Source organism: Cavia porcellus, unplaced genomic scaffold, assembly GCF_034190915.1.
Source record: "Cavia porcellus strain 051 isolate PalLab524CR breed Dunkin Hartley unplaced genomic scaffold, mCavPor4.1 scaffold_10, whole genome shotgun sequence".
In the NCBI taxonomy this organism is placed as follows: Eukaryota; Metazoa; Chordata; class Mammalia; order Rodentia; family Caviidae; genus Cavia; species Cavia porcellus.
Window position 1 is genome coordinate 70982998 of NW_026947493.1, and position 17911 is coordinate 71000908.

Here is a 17911-nt window from a genome sequence, read left to right on the forward strand (position 1 = left end):
GGGGATTTAGCTCAGCAGCATAAGCACCTGCCTTGGAAGTGCACAGTTGTGGGTTTGATCCCCTGTATTGGGGAAAAAAACAACAAAAAAAGAATTTATCTCTAAAAAGAGAAACAAAAATTTAGCCATGAAGGGGCTGGGAATTTAGCTCAGCGGCATAAGCGCCTGCCTTGCAAGCAGACAGTCGTGAGTTCGATTCCTGGAACCGATAAAAACGAAAAAGAAAAAAAAATTTAGCCACGAAATAGCAAGAAAATGTTGAATTTATAATCTCAGAGGAGAGGGGCTGTGCTAAACACAACATGAAATTTAAAAGCCTTAAAAGAAAAAGAAACTGTGTATTATGAGATTAAACTTATGATACCCCTTCATGAGTTATCAGAGATTGAAAATGTAGGGCTGGGGATTAGCTCAGCAGCATAAGTGCCTGCCTGGCAAATGCAAGTTCATGAGTTTGATTCCTGGTCCCTCCTGCAAAAAAGGAAAAAAAAAATGTAATAATTTCTTATGTTGGCAGTGGTAATAGGCAATTATAAAGTGACCAGTGGGTGTGTAGCTAGCACAGTTTTTGTTTTTGTCTTTTTCATTTTTATTGGTACCGGGGATCGAACTCAAGACCGCCTGCTTGCAAGACAGGTGCTTATGCCACTGAGCTAAATCCCCAGCCCAGCTAGCACAGTTTTTAGGAGGGTGATTTGGCCATATTTTAGATGCAACCCTAGATATGTACATACATCACAAAGCCACATACACAAGGGTATTTTTTACATCATTATTTCTAGCAGCAAAAAACTGGAAGCAAGCTAAATGTCCACCCTTAAGAGATCGGTTAAATAAGTCATAGTTGCCAACACAGTGGAATGAATTGCAGCTGTTAAAAAAGAATGAGGCAGCTCTAAGCAGACCCCAGATGTGTCTGCATGTTTCGTGTTCCTGGGGATTGGACCACTTGAGTTATATCCCCAGCCTGTTTTTTAAATTTTGAGACAGGATCTCGCTAAGTTGCTAAGTTGCCCAGGCTGGGCTTGAACTTGTGATCCTCCTGCCTCAGGGTCCCAGAGTGCTGGGAGTGCAGCTGGGTGCCCCCATGCTTGCCTCACCCCCAAGATACTTTACATGAGCACAGCACAGTGCTCCTAAGCTCATTTGGTCACAAATGCCTGCTGGCGGCATGTCCTTGTTCACTAGCACAGAGCCGACAGGTTGAGTGACGTGGACAAGTGTGCAGTGGAGAAAGAGAAGGACCCAGCTACCACACACACACACACACACACACACACACACACACACACACACACAGAGTTACAGTAGTGTGCTACACTGGCCAGCCTAGAAACATCTGCCTGTGTGTCTCTACCTGCTTATATAGTTGTGCTTCACTGTGGAAGATTAGATACATGAAAGAGAACGTTGTAATAACACTGCCCACTGACATGAGACCATCCGCTTGGGATCTGAGTTTTTCTTATTCAGCCCTGAAACAACAAAGTCTCTCCACACCCAAACTGCTTAAGTGTTTGCATGAGATTTTTCTCCTTTTAGTCAACTGAGTTGCCCCAAAAGCCTTGGTTAAAAAGAATTCACAGTGATTGTTTGTTTTAGCTGCTGGGGAGGATACTTAGGACTGTCCCACCCACTAGATGCCCGGCTTCTTTTCCTCTCCCAGCGAGCATAGAGCACAGCAGACTGTAAGCAGCAGAGTACTGGACACAGTCTCGGTCACTGTCCTGCCATGTCCACTGCCTCGCACAAACCCTTGCGTCTTAATCGCTTTCTCCTTGCTCAGACACAATATCTGACGCCCGCAATTTAGAGAGGTCCGTTTGTAGAGGGCTCAGCCCAGCCTGCTGGCTCCAAAGCAGAGTAGCCTGGAAGGGGGCATGGATGAGGGAGCTGCTCACCTAGTGGAGGGACGAGGGACAGAAGCAGAAAGAGCAGGGACAGGCGAGGAGAGAGGCAAACCCTCGTGGCCAGGCCCCCATCCCCACCCCCATGACTGCCTCTTCTGGCCAGGTTCAATTCCCCCAGCAGGTCAGCGCACCGGCCACCTTCCAAAAGCCACACTTGTGAGTGATGAGGATCTGGGGGGATGTCTGTGACAAGGTCCTCCATAAATAAAGTTGCACTGGATAAATTAATAAAATCAGGGCTATTCAGAGAGGATTCCTAGGAAAGCTGTGTGGAGGAACTGATGCCCCTGCAAACAGAAACACCAAACACCCAGCATTTGGAGGCATATATATACCCATTGATGGGCACGGATTGAGATCATTCCCACAGCCCCAAACCCTGCTCTCTGGTGGTCTAGGGCTTAGATGGGCTAAGCAAGCCGGAAGCACAGCGGCAGAACGGCTTGTCAGCGGGGCTTGGTTCTTACAGTGTGCATGTGACCTGGGCGGGTGACAGGTGGAAGCACACCGGCGGGGGGTGGGGGAGGGTCTTCTGTGGCACTGACAGCTGCATGCCAGTGCTCGAGTGATGTCACCCTCCTGGAGCAGTGACAGGATCACTCAGGTTTGGGCAGCCTCTTCTGCGTGCTGTGCTCACAGCGCTCCCAGATGGGCTCTCAGCGATCAGGGTACCGCATGGGTCTGTTTCTTACATAATTTGAACATCTGCCATGTGTGTTTGTTTACAAAAAGTACTATTTTTACCAATTTGATCAGCTAAACATAAATAAAAATATATGTGAGGGGGTGGGAGGTAGCTCAGTGTCGTAAGTACCTACCTGGCAAGCACAATGTCCTGAGTTCGATTCCTGGTCCCCCCCTCCAAAAAATATATACGTGGGGGCCAGGGATGTAGCTCAGCGGCACAGTTTCTGCCTGGCGAGCTTGAGATCCAGAGTTCTATTCTTGGTACAGATAGATAGACAGACAGATAGATATAGATAGATGTGTGTGTGAAAATTATTATTATTGCTTTGGTGTTACTCAAGATTGAACGCACAGGGGCTGGGGATTTAGCTCAGCCACATAAGCGCTTGCCTTGTAAGTGTGTGGTTGTGAGTTCGATTCCCCGTACCAATAAAAAAAGACAAAAAAAAAAAAAAAAGATTGAATGCACGGCCTTTGTAGAAATGATCATTATTTGTAACTCCCCCCCCCACACACACCTCTTTTTATTTGTTGCTGGTTTTGTTTGATTCAGAATTTCACTAAGTGGGCCAGGGATTTAGCTCAGCAGCATAAGCACCTTCCTCAAAAGCATGCAGTTGTGAGTTCAATCTCTGGTACCAAAAAACCAAACCAAACAGAATTTCAGTAAGTAATGTAGGCTGGACTTGAATTCACAGGGTCCTCATGCCTCAGCCTCCTGAGTACTGGGATTATAGGCATGCACCACCACAGGAAGCTACAAATCTCTTGTTTTACTAAAACTAAAAATAAAGGTGATTCCCCAAAGCAGTTAGGCCTCCAGCTGACCATCAGTTTCTTCTGCTTTTGTGGACAAATGATTTTTAATTGTTTAAGTGGCCTTTTATTCCCGTAGGATGCACCGAGGGCCCAGTCGACCTGATCTTTGTGATTGACGGATCCAAGAGCCTTGGTGAAGACAATTTTGAGATTGTGAAACAGTTTGTCACCGGAATCATAGACTCCTTGGCCATTTCCCCCAAAGCCGCCCGCGTGGGGCTGCTCCAGTACTCCACGCAGGTGCGCCCCGAGTTCACCCTGCGGAGCTTCCAGTCGGCCAAGGACATGCGGAAAGCCGTGGCCCAGATGAAGTACATGGGCAAGGGCTCCATGACTGGGCTGGCCCTGAAGCACATGTTCGAGCGAAGTTTCACCCCAGCGGAGGGCGCTCGGCCCCTATCTGCGCGTGTGCCCAGAGTGGCCATCGTGTTCACCGACGGACGGGCCCAGGATGATGTCTCCGAGTGGGCCAACAAGGCCAAAGCCCATGGTAACGTGGTCTCGCGGGCTGGGCTGGCCTTTGAAGGACCCGCGGCATTGCCACCTTTACCACACTGCCACCTAGAGGCAGTAATGGGACCTGTTCTGTTTTTTGTTTCTGTTTTTATCAGGCTGGCCTTGAATTCACTGCGTAGCCCAGGCTGGCTTCAAACTTGTAGCGATCCTCCTGCCTCAGCCTCCCAAATGCTAGGGTTACGGGCGTGTGCCGCCCCCTCCAGCTCCTTTTGTTTTTAACCAGTGCTGTGCGGGAACATTGAAGCCTTAGGTGGACAATACTTCCACTGGTGCAGCAAGGGAAAGTGAGCTTTTTGAAAACTGAAGATGTTAGTATAGGTGGTGACTGCCCACTGAGGGTTGCTTCAGGGGTGCTGACTTAACATGTGGGAAGGGACTGTGACAGAGGTAAAAGGCACCCAGAGCTGGGAGGGGAGCGGAGGGAGCCAGTGAGTGGCTTCCCTGGGGACACGGAAGACCTGAGCCTGGGAGGCGGTGTATTTGTGGCCGCTGCTCTGAGCCCCTATAGAAGGCGCAGTGCTCCAGCCGGTCCTCTACGGGGAAAAGAAGGCACAGACAAGGCCCCCCACCAGGACTCGCTGGGCCAGTGCCTGACCAGGCCTTACACGTGGGACACAAGTGCGAAACTCTCAGAGTCAGTGAGCGGGCTGAGGGGACCGCTCCCTTCCTCTTGCTGGAAAGGCCGGCTCTGCTGATTGCAAGTCCTCTCTGTGAAGAGCCGTCTTGTGGACACTGTTTACCTCACTCTTCACTCCTCTTTCCTTGCCCGAGCCAGGGGAGCCAAGGGTCAGGCCTGAGTCCTCCGCGGACAGTAAAACCGCTGTCACCCCAGACAGGCTCGCTGGAGCTCGCCACTCACCACGGCCCTGCTGGCGGGCACTCTTCACAGCACTGGGGGAGGCGCCTTTTTCTGCAGAAACAGGGGTTCACCCTTTGACTCATTCAAACAAATCTACCTGAGCAGGTGTGGTGGTGCACACCTGTAATCGCAGTATTGGGGAGGTCGAGGCAGGAAGGTCACTGTGAGTTAGAGGCCACCTGGGCTACACAGTGAGTTCAGGGCCAGCCTGAACTACATAGCAAGATCTTGTCTCAGACAACAAAAAAGGACTAATCAACTAACACTTTCCCCACTCAGATTTCCACAGATCACCCAAAGGTAGGTGGTAGGAGAAATAAGCATCTGGTTCTAGACTCCCCAAGATTTGTCTGGTGACACATCCTCTCATTAATTAATTTATTCCCATGCATAGGTGACACTATCTTCAAATAGTCCTTACCCTCTTTAGGAACTTGTGCACGAAGGCTGTAGGCTCACAGACTAATAGGGCGGACTTGGCTATTTAACTGGATGGGCTTGGAACCAAGAGTAACCCTTATGCCTTGGCTTTTCAGGCCATTTTTATGTGCATTTAAAAAAAATGTAGCTTAATGAATTAGCCAAAATTATTTCAGTGCTGGAAAATGTTGGCATGAAGACTCTAGGGGGAAGGAGGCCTGAGGATTTCAAAAAGCTTTTGGAGCTTTGGAAATCTGCAGTTGATACCTGGCTCTGCTCTTTCTCCTGACTGGGGCCTCTAATGGTCTTCAGAGCTGCCTCTTCAGCGTGGGGTCTGGCAAGACCCTGTCCTCCCTTGAGAAGTGGGGAGAAGCAGCTTCGCTTGGCTCTCTCCGGGATCCCTCTCCTTTCCCCCTAGTGCCAAAAGAAAACACAAAGACAAGTGCGTTGACAGGGACCCCTCACATCACAGCACTCAGTAGCTGCGGGGCCCAGAAGGCCACCCCACCTCGTTCTCAGTCTGCTCTGCCCCTAGGTATCGAGATGTACGCGGTGGGCATAGGCAAAGCCATCGAGGAGGAGCTGCAGGAGATCGCCTCGGAGCCCGCCACCAAGCACCTGTTCTACGCCGAGGACTTCAGCAGCATGGGCCAGATCAGCGCGAAGCTCAAACAGGGCATCTGTGAAGGTGCGCGGGGCTGGGGGGCCGGGGCAGGCCCAGCCGGCTGCAGAGCGGGGTCCAGCCCCTGGTGGCCTGGGACGGTGACACTTGGAAACAGCACACAGTTTTGTGCGATGACAGATGTTCTGCCGTGTGAGCATCTCACAAGAAGCAGGCGTTGTGTGACTCAGAACTGTGTGCGTTCTCGGGTGTGTGTGCAGTTGGAGTGGCAGGGGGCATGCGGGTCACCGAGGGTAAAGAATCCCCTCCTGCAGGGACTGCCTGCGCTTGCAGGGAACCAGGCCGCCCTTCGGAACGCAGGCTGTGCTCTGTGGCCTTTCCTCCCCGTCACCAGTTGTGCCAAGTGTGCTCACACACACAGCACTTCTGCCCGTGTCCCCTGACTCCGGTCCCAGGCTGTCATCTGTACAATCCAGACTTAGGGATGGGCCTTGCTGCACTAACTAAAGGAAAGAACTCAGGTGGAGGACCCGGGACGGAGGCCCCACAGCCCTTTCATTAAAATGCTTCAAGGGGGGTCACTGCCATTGCAACTTCATCCTGGGACTCGGACTCATGTGTGTGTGTGTGTGTGTGTGTGTGTGTGTGTAGGTTTCTTTAGGACATGTATCACAGGGGCACAGGGGCCCAGGCTTCTCTGGGAGAGCTGCCTTGAAGTAATCCCAGCTTTCTGAATGTTTGGTGTTATCAAAGAAACCAAGGAGCCTGGGTTATGGCGGGCAGGCGAGGAGTTCGTTGTGCACGTGGAAATCTGTCACTCCGTTTTGTCATCTCTCACTCAGCTCTAGAGGACTCCGATGGGAGACAGGACTCCCCAGTAGGGGACCTGCCAAAGAGGGGCCACCAGCCAACAGGTACACCTGGAAAAGCAGTGTTCTCCCTGGGTGGGGGCTGCTGCCACGCTTTCCTCCAGATAGAAAGCTGCCAGTAAGGAAGATGTGTTATGTTAGCGAAGGCCTTTTGGCTTCTACCAGGGAGCGAAGATTTCCCCCTGTGCTTTAAGCCGTATTTGGTAACTGGCTTTCTGCTGACAGTCTTTTTGCCACAGTGTGTCCCAAAGTAAACTCTGCCACCTGAGCATGTGCTGGGAGGACCGAGTGCCTTCCTCACTCCTACGATGGCTGCTTTAGGCACCACAGGGCTAAGCAGGCTTGACTTCAGTTTCCTTTCTCTTTACAGCATCTGAGCCCGTCACCATAAATATACAAGACCTACTTTCCTGTTCTAATTTTGCAGTGCAGCATAGATATCTGTTTGAAGAAGACAATCTTCCCCAGTCTACACAAAAGCTTTCCCACTCCACAAAATCTTCAGGTAACGCCAAGTAAATACCACTGGGAGGTGACTGGATGGCGGCCTTTGCGCCTACCAGCAGCAAGCTTAGCTTCCAGGAAGCAGTAGTAAAGGCAGAAGAGAAGAAAGAACTTAAATATAATGAAAAGTAAAAACTAATCTAAGGGGGGCTCAGTAGTGTTCTTCCTAATCCACAATAAGGGCTCCTCCGGCGTGAGGGCGCAGACAGTCCTTTCCTGGCATTTACGTGACGGGCTCTGGCTTTCTGGGACACTCGGACTTTGCTTTCACTCTGGGTTCCTTGTATCTGATTCAGTCACGTTGTTATGTGGAGAAGTCTGGTGGGTGCAGAGGTGAACACTTCCCATCTGCTTTCTCAGGGAACCTCCTGGAGGAAAAACACGATCAGTGCAAATGTGAAAACCTTATCACGTTCCAGAACCTTGCGAATGAAGAAGTCAGAAAATTAACACAGCGCCATATCCTTTTCTAACATCATGCTCTACAGAGGCTGCAGGACCTGCATTTCACAAATACTGTGGATGTGGGTTTTAGCAAACAAAGTCATTCCCAAGACATCAAGAATGGTGAAGTCCAGAAAGGGATTTTCTGTCAGCAGCCGACAGGCGTTTGAGAGCCCAGGTCAAGCCAAGCTTAGTGACAGTGAGCAAGCACTTAGTGGCCATCTGCTGTCCTAGAGGATTAGCAGTAAGACCAGACAGCCCAGCGATATGTAAAGTGAAAAATAAAAAGACTGAAGTCCTCCGTCTGTGGATGGGGTGACACGAGGCGTCGCTGTGTCTGAGGTGTGCGGAAGCTCGGTGTGCCTGGGGGAAGAATGTTGTGGAACAAGCTTTCACGCTCTGACCCTGAGCATGTTCTTTAGCCCCGGCTTGCTGGGCAGCCACATTTGAATTCACTGTAGTTTCTCAGGGCTGAGGCTTTTTGGCTGGGCTTTTCTTTCCTTTCTTTTTTTTGGCAGCAGAGATCTTTTATATCAGCACTCTAAAAGATGAAACATTCTGCCCAGGGAACAGCAGGATCCAGTGATTCATTAAGACAACATTATGAAGAAAGACACCCTGTGGGACAGTAGAGAAATGAGGTCTTGGGTTTTTACGCACTGAACTCGCTGCCCAGCGCTCTGAACTGAACCTGCCAGCAGCTTACGGAGGCCGGCTGCCGGAGTGTCCACGTGCGCTGCCAGGCTGCAGGGAAGGGTCAGTTCCCAGCCGCCTTGGTGCCGCTGGGCTTCTGGCGTAAGGAACACGGCCTGTAAGGGTGCCCCTTTTCAAAGCTGGAAACACGCTCTAAGAAACATGAACTCATCTTTGAGTTCAGTGGCTAACACAGATGACGCATCTGGGGTCTCACTGCCAAGGGGGCAGGTGGAGGGTGGGAAGGAGCTTCCAGGGAAGGGGAAGCCTCTTCCTGACTCTCCTCCGCCTGCCCTCCCCCCATCCCCCTGCTTCGCAGGACCTCAAATTCTGTAGCAAAGAGCACCAGCCTGCATTCCTTGAGGCTGCTGTTTCCCCCACTGCACCCCCACCCCGCCTTGGCCGGCCCCTGTGGAGACCTTCCTCTCTTCCTGCCTCACAGCCCGCCCTGTGCATGTCCTTCTCTGCTGGCCCCCAGGCTGTGCTGTGCCACACCATTAGGGGCGTGAGTGGGAGGAAAAATCTGAAGAATGAAAATGACCGATTTGAACTGAGCTATCTGGCTGTTTCTAAAAATGACCTTAAACTGAACTGTACTTATCTTGACAGCATGTTAAATGAGTTACAATAAACTGATAAATCAGGACTCAAAAATACCTCACAGAAGTTGGGGAGAAGCCAGGTGTGGTAGCACACACTTGTAATCCCAACACTTGGGAGGCTGAGGCAGGAGGATCAGTTTAAGTTCAAGGCCAGCCTGGACTATATGTCACCCTGTCTCAGAAGTTTAAAAAGATCAAATAAAACATTTAAAAAGCAGGGAAGCTGGCATGGTGGTGCACATCTGTAACCTTAGCGCTTGGGAAGCTGAGGCAGGTCTGCCGCTACAAGTTTGAGGCCAACCTGGGCTACATAGTGAGTTCAGGCCAGCCCGAACTGCGCAGTGAGCCCATCTTCAAACAAACAAACAAACCAAACGTTTGTATTTCAAGACCAATTTTTATGTAGATGAATCAAGCTGTACTTGAATGTAAATTGAAACAGGTAATTCAGATTCCTTCCTTGACTTGAGCTTTACTAGAAGAAATGACACAGAGAATGGAAGCTTTGGAAAATCGCCTGAGAACCAGATGAGGCCTGGAGATGCCGTACCCCTGTACCCCCGTACCCCTGCATACAACAAGGCGGAGCCCCACAGCCGGGCTGTCAGCAATTCTGTATGCTGTGCAGTAAACACAGCCAGTTCTGAGGAAGCTGGTTTCCTACGCGAAGACGAACAGTGCACACTAACTTGTATAAATTCATTTAGGAAACCGAACCCGTGAGAGTTCTCAGGTGAGTGTACCGTGAGGATAAGCTGCACGAGACGCTCTGGCATGTCTTCTGGACAGGACCTGCTCCTGCCTCGGCTGGCCTTAGTGCCACCACCTCACCTGAGGGCAGTTTGCAGCCCTCCCTACAGACACGGCCGGCCCAGGAAAGGCTGTTTGGTACTGGACTCTTACCTTGAGATATGTATATGGATGCGGAAAAATCACAGGACATATGTACCTGTGTAATAAGGTCAATTTTTTATACAATATTAAACTTCATTTCAGAGAATGGCATCCTGTGTAAAATTCTTGAACACAAGACATGGCCACATGAAAATGGCCCATATATGAAAAACTGGTTAATCTTACAATCAGGAAAATGCAGATGAAAACTACTTTTACTTAGCATGACAAAAATGAGTGTGTGACAAGTGTTAATATAGAGGCAGAAATGCAGGGTTTTTGTATGCTGCTCCTGAGTGCAAACGGGCAGTTTCTTTGGGGAATAACTCTGTCTCACAAAACGCTACAAGCAGCCAGGCCCGTGAGCGGTAGCTGCATGTGTAGGTGTCTAAGCAGACGGCCGCCACACAGACTACTAGGAGCACTGCGTGAGAATGGGACTGGAGTTTGTGAAGGCGATAAACTGCCGTCAGATTGGAAGAGGAACTGGTACCCAGTGGTACAATACCGCCACAGGAATACTGCACATTCACAGGGATCCCCCAGTCCGCTCACAAGACCTGGTAAAACTCAAGAGCAAAGATGTTATTTAGAAAGTCCCATGGAAGTTTGTGTGTGTCATTTCTGTGCATCAAACACAAGCACACAAACACCACCAGTGGCTGAAAGACACATTGCTACATCTATGTCGTACAGGAACAGTACCAGACAAGGAAGGAAGTGGGCTAGAGTTAAGGGGACTTGTTCAGCTGGAGATGGCACTTGGTGCAAGAAACGAAGACTGAGTTACAATCCAGTGATGCTTTACAAAGAAACTAACATTGAAATACTTTGTGTTTTCACCAGAAGGGCCTTCCAAAGGGCGGTGCGGTACCATGTATCATCTGACACATGCTCTTAGCTCTGGAATTTATATGTAAACAATGCCTGAGCTGAAAATGGGCTTTCATTAGTACAGATTCAGGTTCAAGTTACCCGGCTTCCAGTCGGCTCAGCACTTCATCTTGTGTCCAAGCTCCCTCTAGTGGCTCAACATTTCTCTAACTTGGGAGTGGAGAGGGAGTAAGGAACGTAACCAGGTTCAGTAAAACTGGATGCCAGGTATTTAACTTGAGGACTGTCTAACATAAGACTTTTCCAAAAAAAAAAAAAAAAAGACTTTTCCATTTGCCTTATTTTTGCCACTTGTACTTAAAAATCTCGCATTTTACCTCAGCACTTATCATCTTTTAAAACCCCTATCAGTACACGTTTGCAGCACGTGATTACACTTACACGGGAGTTGGCACATACACATCCCTTTTACCTCCTCCCCCTTCACGTTCCCTTGTGCAGATCTCTGTTTCCTATTATCTGGCTTTACTCTGCTTTTTAAATTATATTTTGCAGTATTTAGGCTGATTTACTTATCATGATGGTCTCCAGGTCCATTTTTGTACAGGCAGGCCCAGGAAAGGGGCAGGAAGCCTGAGGCCATCAGCCACAGATGTGCAAGTCTGCAAGTGGTTGGTGACAGCAAGAGCTGAATACAAACGGTTCTCCAGGAAACAAGAGGACCACCTTCCAGCTACAACTAGTCCCCTTACATATTCCTGAGAAATTTAGTGATACTTGCATACTTGCATTTTACAGCAACACAACTTATTACTTAAATCCTGATAGATGTCCAACAGATGAATGACAAATATGGTACTTATATACAACAGAAAACTAGCCATAAAAGCTAAACCTAATTTGTATGAAAATGGATGTACTTCAAGACCAGTGTTAAGTGAAATAATTCAGACACAAACTTGATTTATCTCATGGTTTCTCCCATATGAGAAACCCAAAGTATAAAGAGCAAAACAAAACAGGAAACAGAAGATCTTTAGCAACTAGGAAAGGGACCTAGAGACAGAGGTGAGAAGTAGAATTATGTCAAGTGTTATGTACACATGCCACCTCCCCGTGATGGTGATCATTATCTACAATGAACATGTACTGATAAAAACGCATTCCAACTTAGTAGCTCTTAACCAGGAGACATACAAATTTTAAAATGTGACATTTCAGGCCTGTATATGTAGTTCAGCAGCACAAGTGCCTGCATGGCAAGTGTAAGGTCATGAGTTCAATCCCTGGAACACACACATACCAAAAAAAAAAAAAAAAAGAAAAAAAAAGCCATTTCAATGATATGGTTGAAAAGCTGAAATATAGCCCTTCTAAAGAACTATCCCACTACAAAACAATGCTCCAAAATTAAGATACAATAATAAGCAGTAACAGCCACTCTCCAAAGTATGTAACTCAGATTGACACCAAAATCATGCTACCTTGAAACCAACTCCTTCACCTGTCAAAATGAAATGAGAATGACACATCATTATTATGTGGACTGCACACACAAAGCTTCATTTCCTGGTTCATTTATCTACTATTAAAAACCACTTGAGTGAGGCTAGGGACACAACTCAGTAGCAAAAGCGAGCATGAGATTGAGTTTGAACCCCCAGTACCAAAAGAAACACCTGCCTGAGTTGACAGGAGAGGGAGATTTATTCTAAAATTCAAGTCACTTGTCATTTTCAAAAGTTCTCTAGCCTCCCACAAAGCCCAGTAGCCCACATAAAGTATGCTACAGTAGCAACCATGCAGCTCGGGAAATCAAGCTGTAACTAAGTCACTACTTCCCCGATTATTCCCTCAAGGTGCCAAAGGCTACTGACATGTAGCAAACAGGAGGCGGGACATTTTCTAGGGGAGGTGTAGTTTCCCCGCAATCAACCAAATGTACTGCCCATCTTTAGAGCAAAATCCACTCAGGCAACCAAGCTGACAAATCACACTTAATGAAGAGCTGGGCTTACTTAACCTATAGCTGCGCACGTCTATTTCTTCTATCCACCTCCTGCAACCTCAGGAAAGACCTTTCCTCATTAAAATTCGCTGTTTTTTAGCCTGTGGTGAAACCTTTCACTTAATGTCCTGAAATTACAATTCTGAAAATTCTCTTACAAATCTAGGGGCCAGGGGTATAGCTCAGGGGCACAGTACCTGCCTGGCAAGCATGAGGTCCTGTGTTTGATTCCTGAATACCTCCCCAGTCTAGCATAAAGATCCCTAATCCAAAAATACAAAATGAGCAATGCTTCAAAATCATGTAAAGTTTTTAAGCACTGCTGACACAAGTTGAAAATTCCAAACTGTTTCATACACATATCACTGTGTAAGGTTACCTTATGGGCTGTATGTGTACAGTGTATGTATATAAAGCACAAAAAAGAACCGAATGTTTAGACTTAGGTCCCATCACCAAGGGACCTGTGCATGCAAATACTGCAAAATCCAAAACATTTGCAACCCCATACATTCCAAGTAAGAGATGCTCAGCATCTTCAGAAAACCGGGAAAATGGAGAGCAGAATATATTAACTCTTCATTGGAAAGGTGCCACCATGCCACATCTTGCTGTTTCATCTTCTGTGATCCTACTTTCATGAAAAGTGTCAGGAAACAAAAAAATAACTGAAATGGATGCAGATTTTTAAAACAAGCTCTGGCAAGTTTTATTAATGAAAAAATTTGCATGATTTATTTTTCACCGGTCTGTTCTGGCATGCTCCTAATGATATCAGAATCACCTATAAAATAAAAATATCAAATTTACAATTCATTTAATGACAACTTGTAACTGCAGGATTTCCTGATCTGGGCCACACATTCTTTAGACAAATTGAAAATCTGCCCTATCTGGACCTGGCTTATCACCAGCATTTATAAAACCAGGCCTAGGGAAAGATCTAGGTCTGGGGACACATGCATGGTCTTACTATAGCGAATGTTTAGCCTGCTCTGATTATGACACAATCAGAACAGCGAGAATATTCGCAGCATTTTGAGTTAAGTAGAAATCTGAAAGTTCAAGACAGAAGACAAAGTATATCTGTAAGCACCCCCCCTCAATTTTACTCTCTTCAGACACTAAGTCACAATTACTTTCTTCTATTTTGTCTCATTATTTCTGCCTTAAACTTTCACCTTTTACCACAACCTGCAAGTATTTTTTACTAAGCCAATTATAATTCACTATCAGTTCTCTGCAAAGTAAAATGCAGGATATTCCCTGGTATGTCCAAATCCTTACAATTTGAATTTAGGAACCAAAAACATCCGCTCACAGAGAATACTTACGTTACACTAGAAAGGAAACAAAGCTGCTTTTATGACTTAGAAAGCCTACCTGGATCAATGATCGCCAGTGTGCATACTCGGTAGTATTTTCCACACGCTGTGCCCAGTTCAATATTATTGCCGCTGTAGTGGTGGACACCAGTTTTGGCCAACATGGCATAGTATTCTATTTCAGATTTCCTTTAGGAATCAAAAAAGGACAAATAAACACCACACCAAATGACAAGCCAAATGTTACTATTAATCTTGTTAGTTGTAATGTTGGCCAAGCCTTCTAATAACTAAACCAATTATTATTCTTAAAAACATCATATCCAGTGATTAAAAACAAGCCTTTATTTGGATACTTCACAAGTTACTAGGTAACAGCAAATACTTATTGGACCTATTCTGTTTAAAACGTTATCTACATTAGTGGAAGAAGGCAGATGTAAATTAAACAAGCTGAGAAGCAGTAAGTGGAGAATCCAGAACCCAAACTTACATTATGTTTAAAAGATAAGCCATCTCTACCTCTAGCTAGTGTCCTAAATCCTACATGGGAGTAGAGAATTGGGGGAGGGATTTTATTTACCCACAGAACACTTTAGTATCAATTTAGCAGATATTAATAGTTTAGGAATTTGAAAGGAGTCCTACAGAACCTCATCACCATATGTGGATCAGGCCCAGCAATAAAACCACAAAGGATTGTTTTAAATGCATCTCAGGCCACTCCAGGCTTGCTGAAATAAAGCTTGCATTTTAACAAAAACAAGCCCCCTGTCATATAGTTGTTTGAGGCACACTACTAGAGAAAGTAGGCAAAAAAAAAAACGAAACAAAAAAACCAAAACCCTTCATAAGTGGTTTGGAATTATACTTAACAGTGCAGGCTGGTAAGTGGAGACAGCCTGTATAAAATTCTGCGTAGGTCATGCACTCATAGGAAATCACATCAGTAGAGACCCATCATATGATTGACATTCTCCAAGTTTCTTTAGCTCATTAACAATATATACTTGGTTCAATCTTAAAAAATAAGTCAAGATCAAACCTTGAACTAGGCACATGCCTAGAATCCCACCATGGCAGGCTGAGGCACAAGGATCACAAGTTTGAGCCCAAGCTAAGCAATTTAGCAAGACCCTATCCTATCTCAAACTAAAAGTTTAAAAACAAGTAATAAACCTTGACTGAGAGAAGTGACATATGGTGCCCAACTAGGTGATTCAAGAACCCCTCCAACTTCAAGCTAGCCTAAACCTTTCTTACTTGGCTTTTGTACACTAAACCAAATACACCTGGAAAAGCACCTCAAGTTTCTTTAAGGCAAAAAAGCCATTAAAAATGGCAAGACACAAAATATATGGACAAATTGCGCATCTGTGCTTCGCTCAAACTTTGAGGTCGTAGCTTTCAATCCTCCCAACTCAGATCATACATTTCCCTCCGAAGGTGAGTTTATGGAAGAGCACATGACAGGGAGAAGAATCAAGGGCCAAACACCCTGACAACAGTAATCATCCTCCCAAGCCTTTCTTGAATAACAAGTTTGACATAAAACATAATGATGCTACCCAGGTTATAAGTTTGCACTTCTGGACACTCTTTCACAACGAATCTGCAGCCAGCGACGCACGCTCCGGTTCCGTCCATTACCTTAAAGCCGGGCAGTTGTTAGCAAGGATGACCAATTTCGCTTTGCCCTGTCTGATCATCTTCAGCGTCTGCTTGTATCCCAGCACGTACTTTCCACTTTTCATAACAAGCTGGAGCCTAGAGTTGATGGACTCCAGAGATTTTTTCTACAAAGCAAACATTTAACACAGGCTGTGAAGGTCTCATATGCGACCACTCCAAACCAGATCCAGCCTTCCGGAACACAGTATAAAACCTCCGAATCCACTGAAGGTTTCTCGGATTCCCTTTAAGACCCTCCACACGCCAGCGGGCACGCAGTCACACCAGTGTCCCCAGATCTGCCCGCCCAGGCCGAGACCCATCGCTCCACGTGAACCTGCTTCCGGCCCTGGCAGCTTCACTCACCGTCTTCTTTGCGGCCACCATCTTTCTGTCTTAGGTGCGGACGGCCCTCAACCTAGAACACAAAGGACAGGGTAGGAGCTTTAGGACCCGGAGGTGCAAACAACAACTTGCACGGATTTTCCCTCTCCCCAAACCTCCGTCTTTGGGAGCCCACTTACCAAGAGCAGCCGCCAAGATGGCCGGGCAGCGAGAAAGGAAGGAGTTCCCACAATGCAAAGCGCTTTACGCCGGCGCCATACGCATACCGGAAGCGGAAGCTATCGAGAACGGAAGGGGTGGGGTCAGAGGCGGATACCAGCTTTCCGTTGCTATGGATACTGCAAATTGGAAAGGTGTTGGGGTTCCTGCTTGTGTCTCCTGTGGCCTTACGTTTTTTGGCTTTAGGTTTCTTTTATGCTACGAGCTGCGAGCTTAGGAAATGTTGAGCGTCTACCTAAGCGGGAATTGGTGAAATAACTGAGAATAAGATGGGAGAGAGGGACGGTAATAAGGGGCGGTGGGGAGGGCGACCACCTTGCTGATGCGCGGCATTTCCTGTGTATATCTGCCTTCCGCGGGGCAGAAATAGCTCCATCCACCTCTGAGATCGCGGGGGTCGCCGATCTTTCCCAGAACAGTGACGTTACGTGCAGACGTCCCAAGACTCGTCTTTGGTGGCTGTGTTAAGGTGAACTTGGGAGCCGAATCTGCACAGAAAGAGCGATAAGCAGTGTCATCTTTTAAAAATATTTTTGCTGCGAACCACGGGCCTTGATATCAATTTCCAGGGATGGGTTATTCAAAATATTAGGCTCAGGAAGTACCTACCTCCTCCACCAACACACACACAAAATCAGAATGATAAATTATTTGACATTATTTTGCCCCGATGGATGGCAGAGGAAGGATCCATCTCCCACCTCACCCCCTAAAAACATGCTCTGTGCCAGAAACTATACTGTCTACTTTACCTAATATATTTTACTTAACAGTCACAAAAATCTTATGAGGTAGTAACGTTTTTTTTTTTTTTAAAGCCAGTCAAATTTAGCAGTGGGGGGGTGGTATACCAACTTTAGTGACACTAATGTTAATAAGTTCTGATAACCCACTGCCATCGGACCAGCCTAAAGTGTCTTCTTTTTATTTTTTCCTTTTTCTCGGTACCGGGGATCAAACTCACGACTGCCTGCTTTCAAGGCAGGCGCTTATGCCGCTGAGCTAAACCCCCAGCCGGTAGTAACGTTTTTATTCACAAGTTTATATATCTAGTGTATTATCATAGATAGGCTAGAACCGAGGTTTGTAATTGATGTCTCTTCACAATTAAAGTTTATTCAAGTGCCTGCCCCACTTTGATGTGAATTTAACCAGATAATTATCATATACTTGCTTTAACATTTAGATATAAATTAAGATTGTGCAAATTTGGATATTTGCCTTCTATTAATCTAGTTCTATAAACATTAAGCTGTTTTTTGTTGCTTTTGTTTTATTAATTTTGAAACAGATAAGTAGTCTTTTGATTTATGTGGGAGAGTAAAGGCCTAGAGAAGTTGTAGCTCTGCTACCTAAAAAAGGCTAAACTGATCCCTGGTACCGCTAAAAAGGAAAAAGACAAAAAAAAAAGGCTAAACCACCAGCCCTCCCCTCACCCCCTTGTAATTCTGGGGTCTTTTTTTTTGATGTGTTCATTTGTGGTTATTATCCTATTATGGAAATGAAATCATATGCTTAACACTTTCTATTATAGTTCACTCTGGGTACAGTTTGGAGATGTGTATTCTGCCATGCACATAAGACATTCAACTATGCATTTTTCCCATTATCAAACATTCTGGTTAGATACTTGACTTGCAAAGAACCACACCCTGGTCATGCTGAGAAGA

The 17911-nt window shown here is 46.5% G+C and overlaps 2 protein-coding genes and 1 non-coding gene across 7 annotated transcripts in view; 1 reads left to right on the forward strand and 2 right to left on the reverse strand.

The window, feature by feature from the left end:
* Matn2 (matrilin 2) overlaps positions 1–9945 on the forward strand; it is a 118062-nt gene extending 108117 nt beyond the window's left edge. For 3 of the 5 annotated variants that reach the window (XM_063257606.1, XM_063257603.1, XM_063257605.1), the window contains 6 exons: positions 3493–3906; positions 5747–5899; positions 6676–6747; positions 7073–7207; positions 7567–7664; positions 9421–9945. In XM_063257606.1, coding sequence (XP_063113676.1) covers positions 3493–3906; positions 5747–5899; positions 6676–6747; positions 7073–7207; positions 7567–7664; positions 9421–9477 — 929 coding nt within the window. In that variant the 3' untranslated portion in view covers positions 9478–9945. The remainder of the gene's footprint in view (positions 1–3492; positions 3907–5746; positions 5900–6675; positions 6748–7072; positions 7208–7566; positions 7665–9420) is intronic. The other 2 variants (XM_063257604.1, XM_063257608.1) reach the window with 2 other exon arrangements.
* Positions 9946–13365: 3420 nt separating this feature from the next.
* On the reverse strand, positions 13366–16306 carry Rpl30 (ribosomal protein L30). The gene is made up of 5 exons (XM_003479890.5): positions 16202–16306; positions 16044–16095; positions 15657–15802; positions 14065–14195; positions 13366–13465 (listed from the first exon to the last, which is right to left on the reverse strand). The coding sequence occupies exons 2-5, from the start codon at positions 16062–16064 to the stop codon at positions 13416–13418; spliced, it is 348 nt and encodes a 115-aa protein (XP_003479938.1). The 5' UTR covers positions 16065–16095; positions 16202–16306; the 3' UTR covers positions 13366–13415.
* Positions 13584–13715, reverse strand: LOC111754640 (small nucleolar RNA SNORA72). Its single transcript, XR_002789322.1, has one exon. It is a non-coding gene; the product is annotated as a small nucleolar RNA SNORA72 (small nucleolar RNA).
* Positions 16307–17911: the final 1605 nt, after the last annotated feature.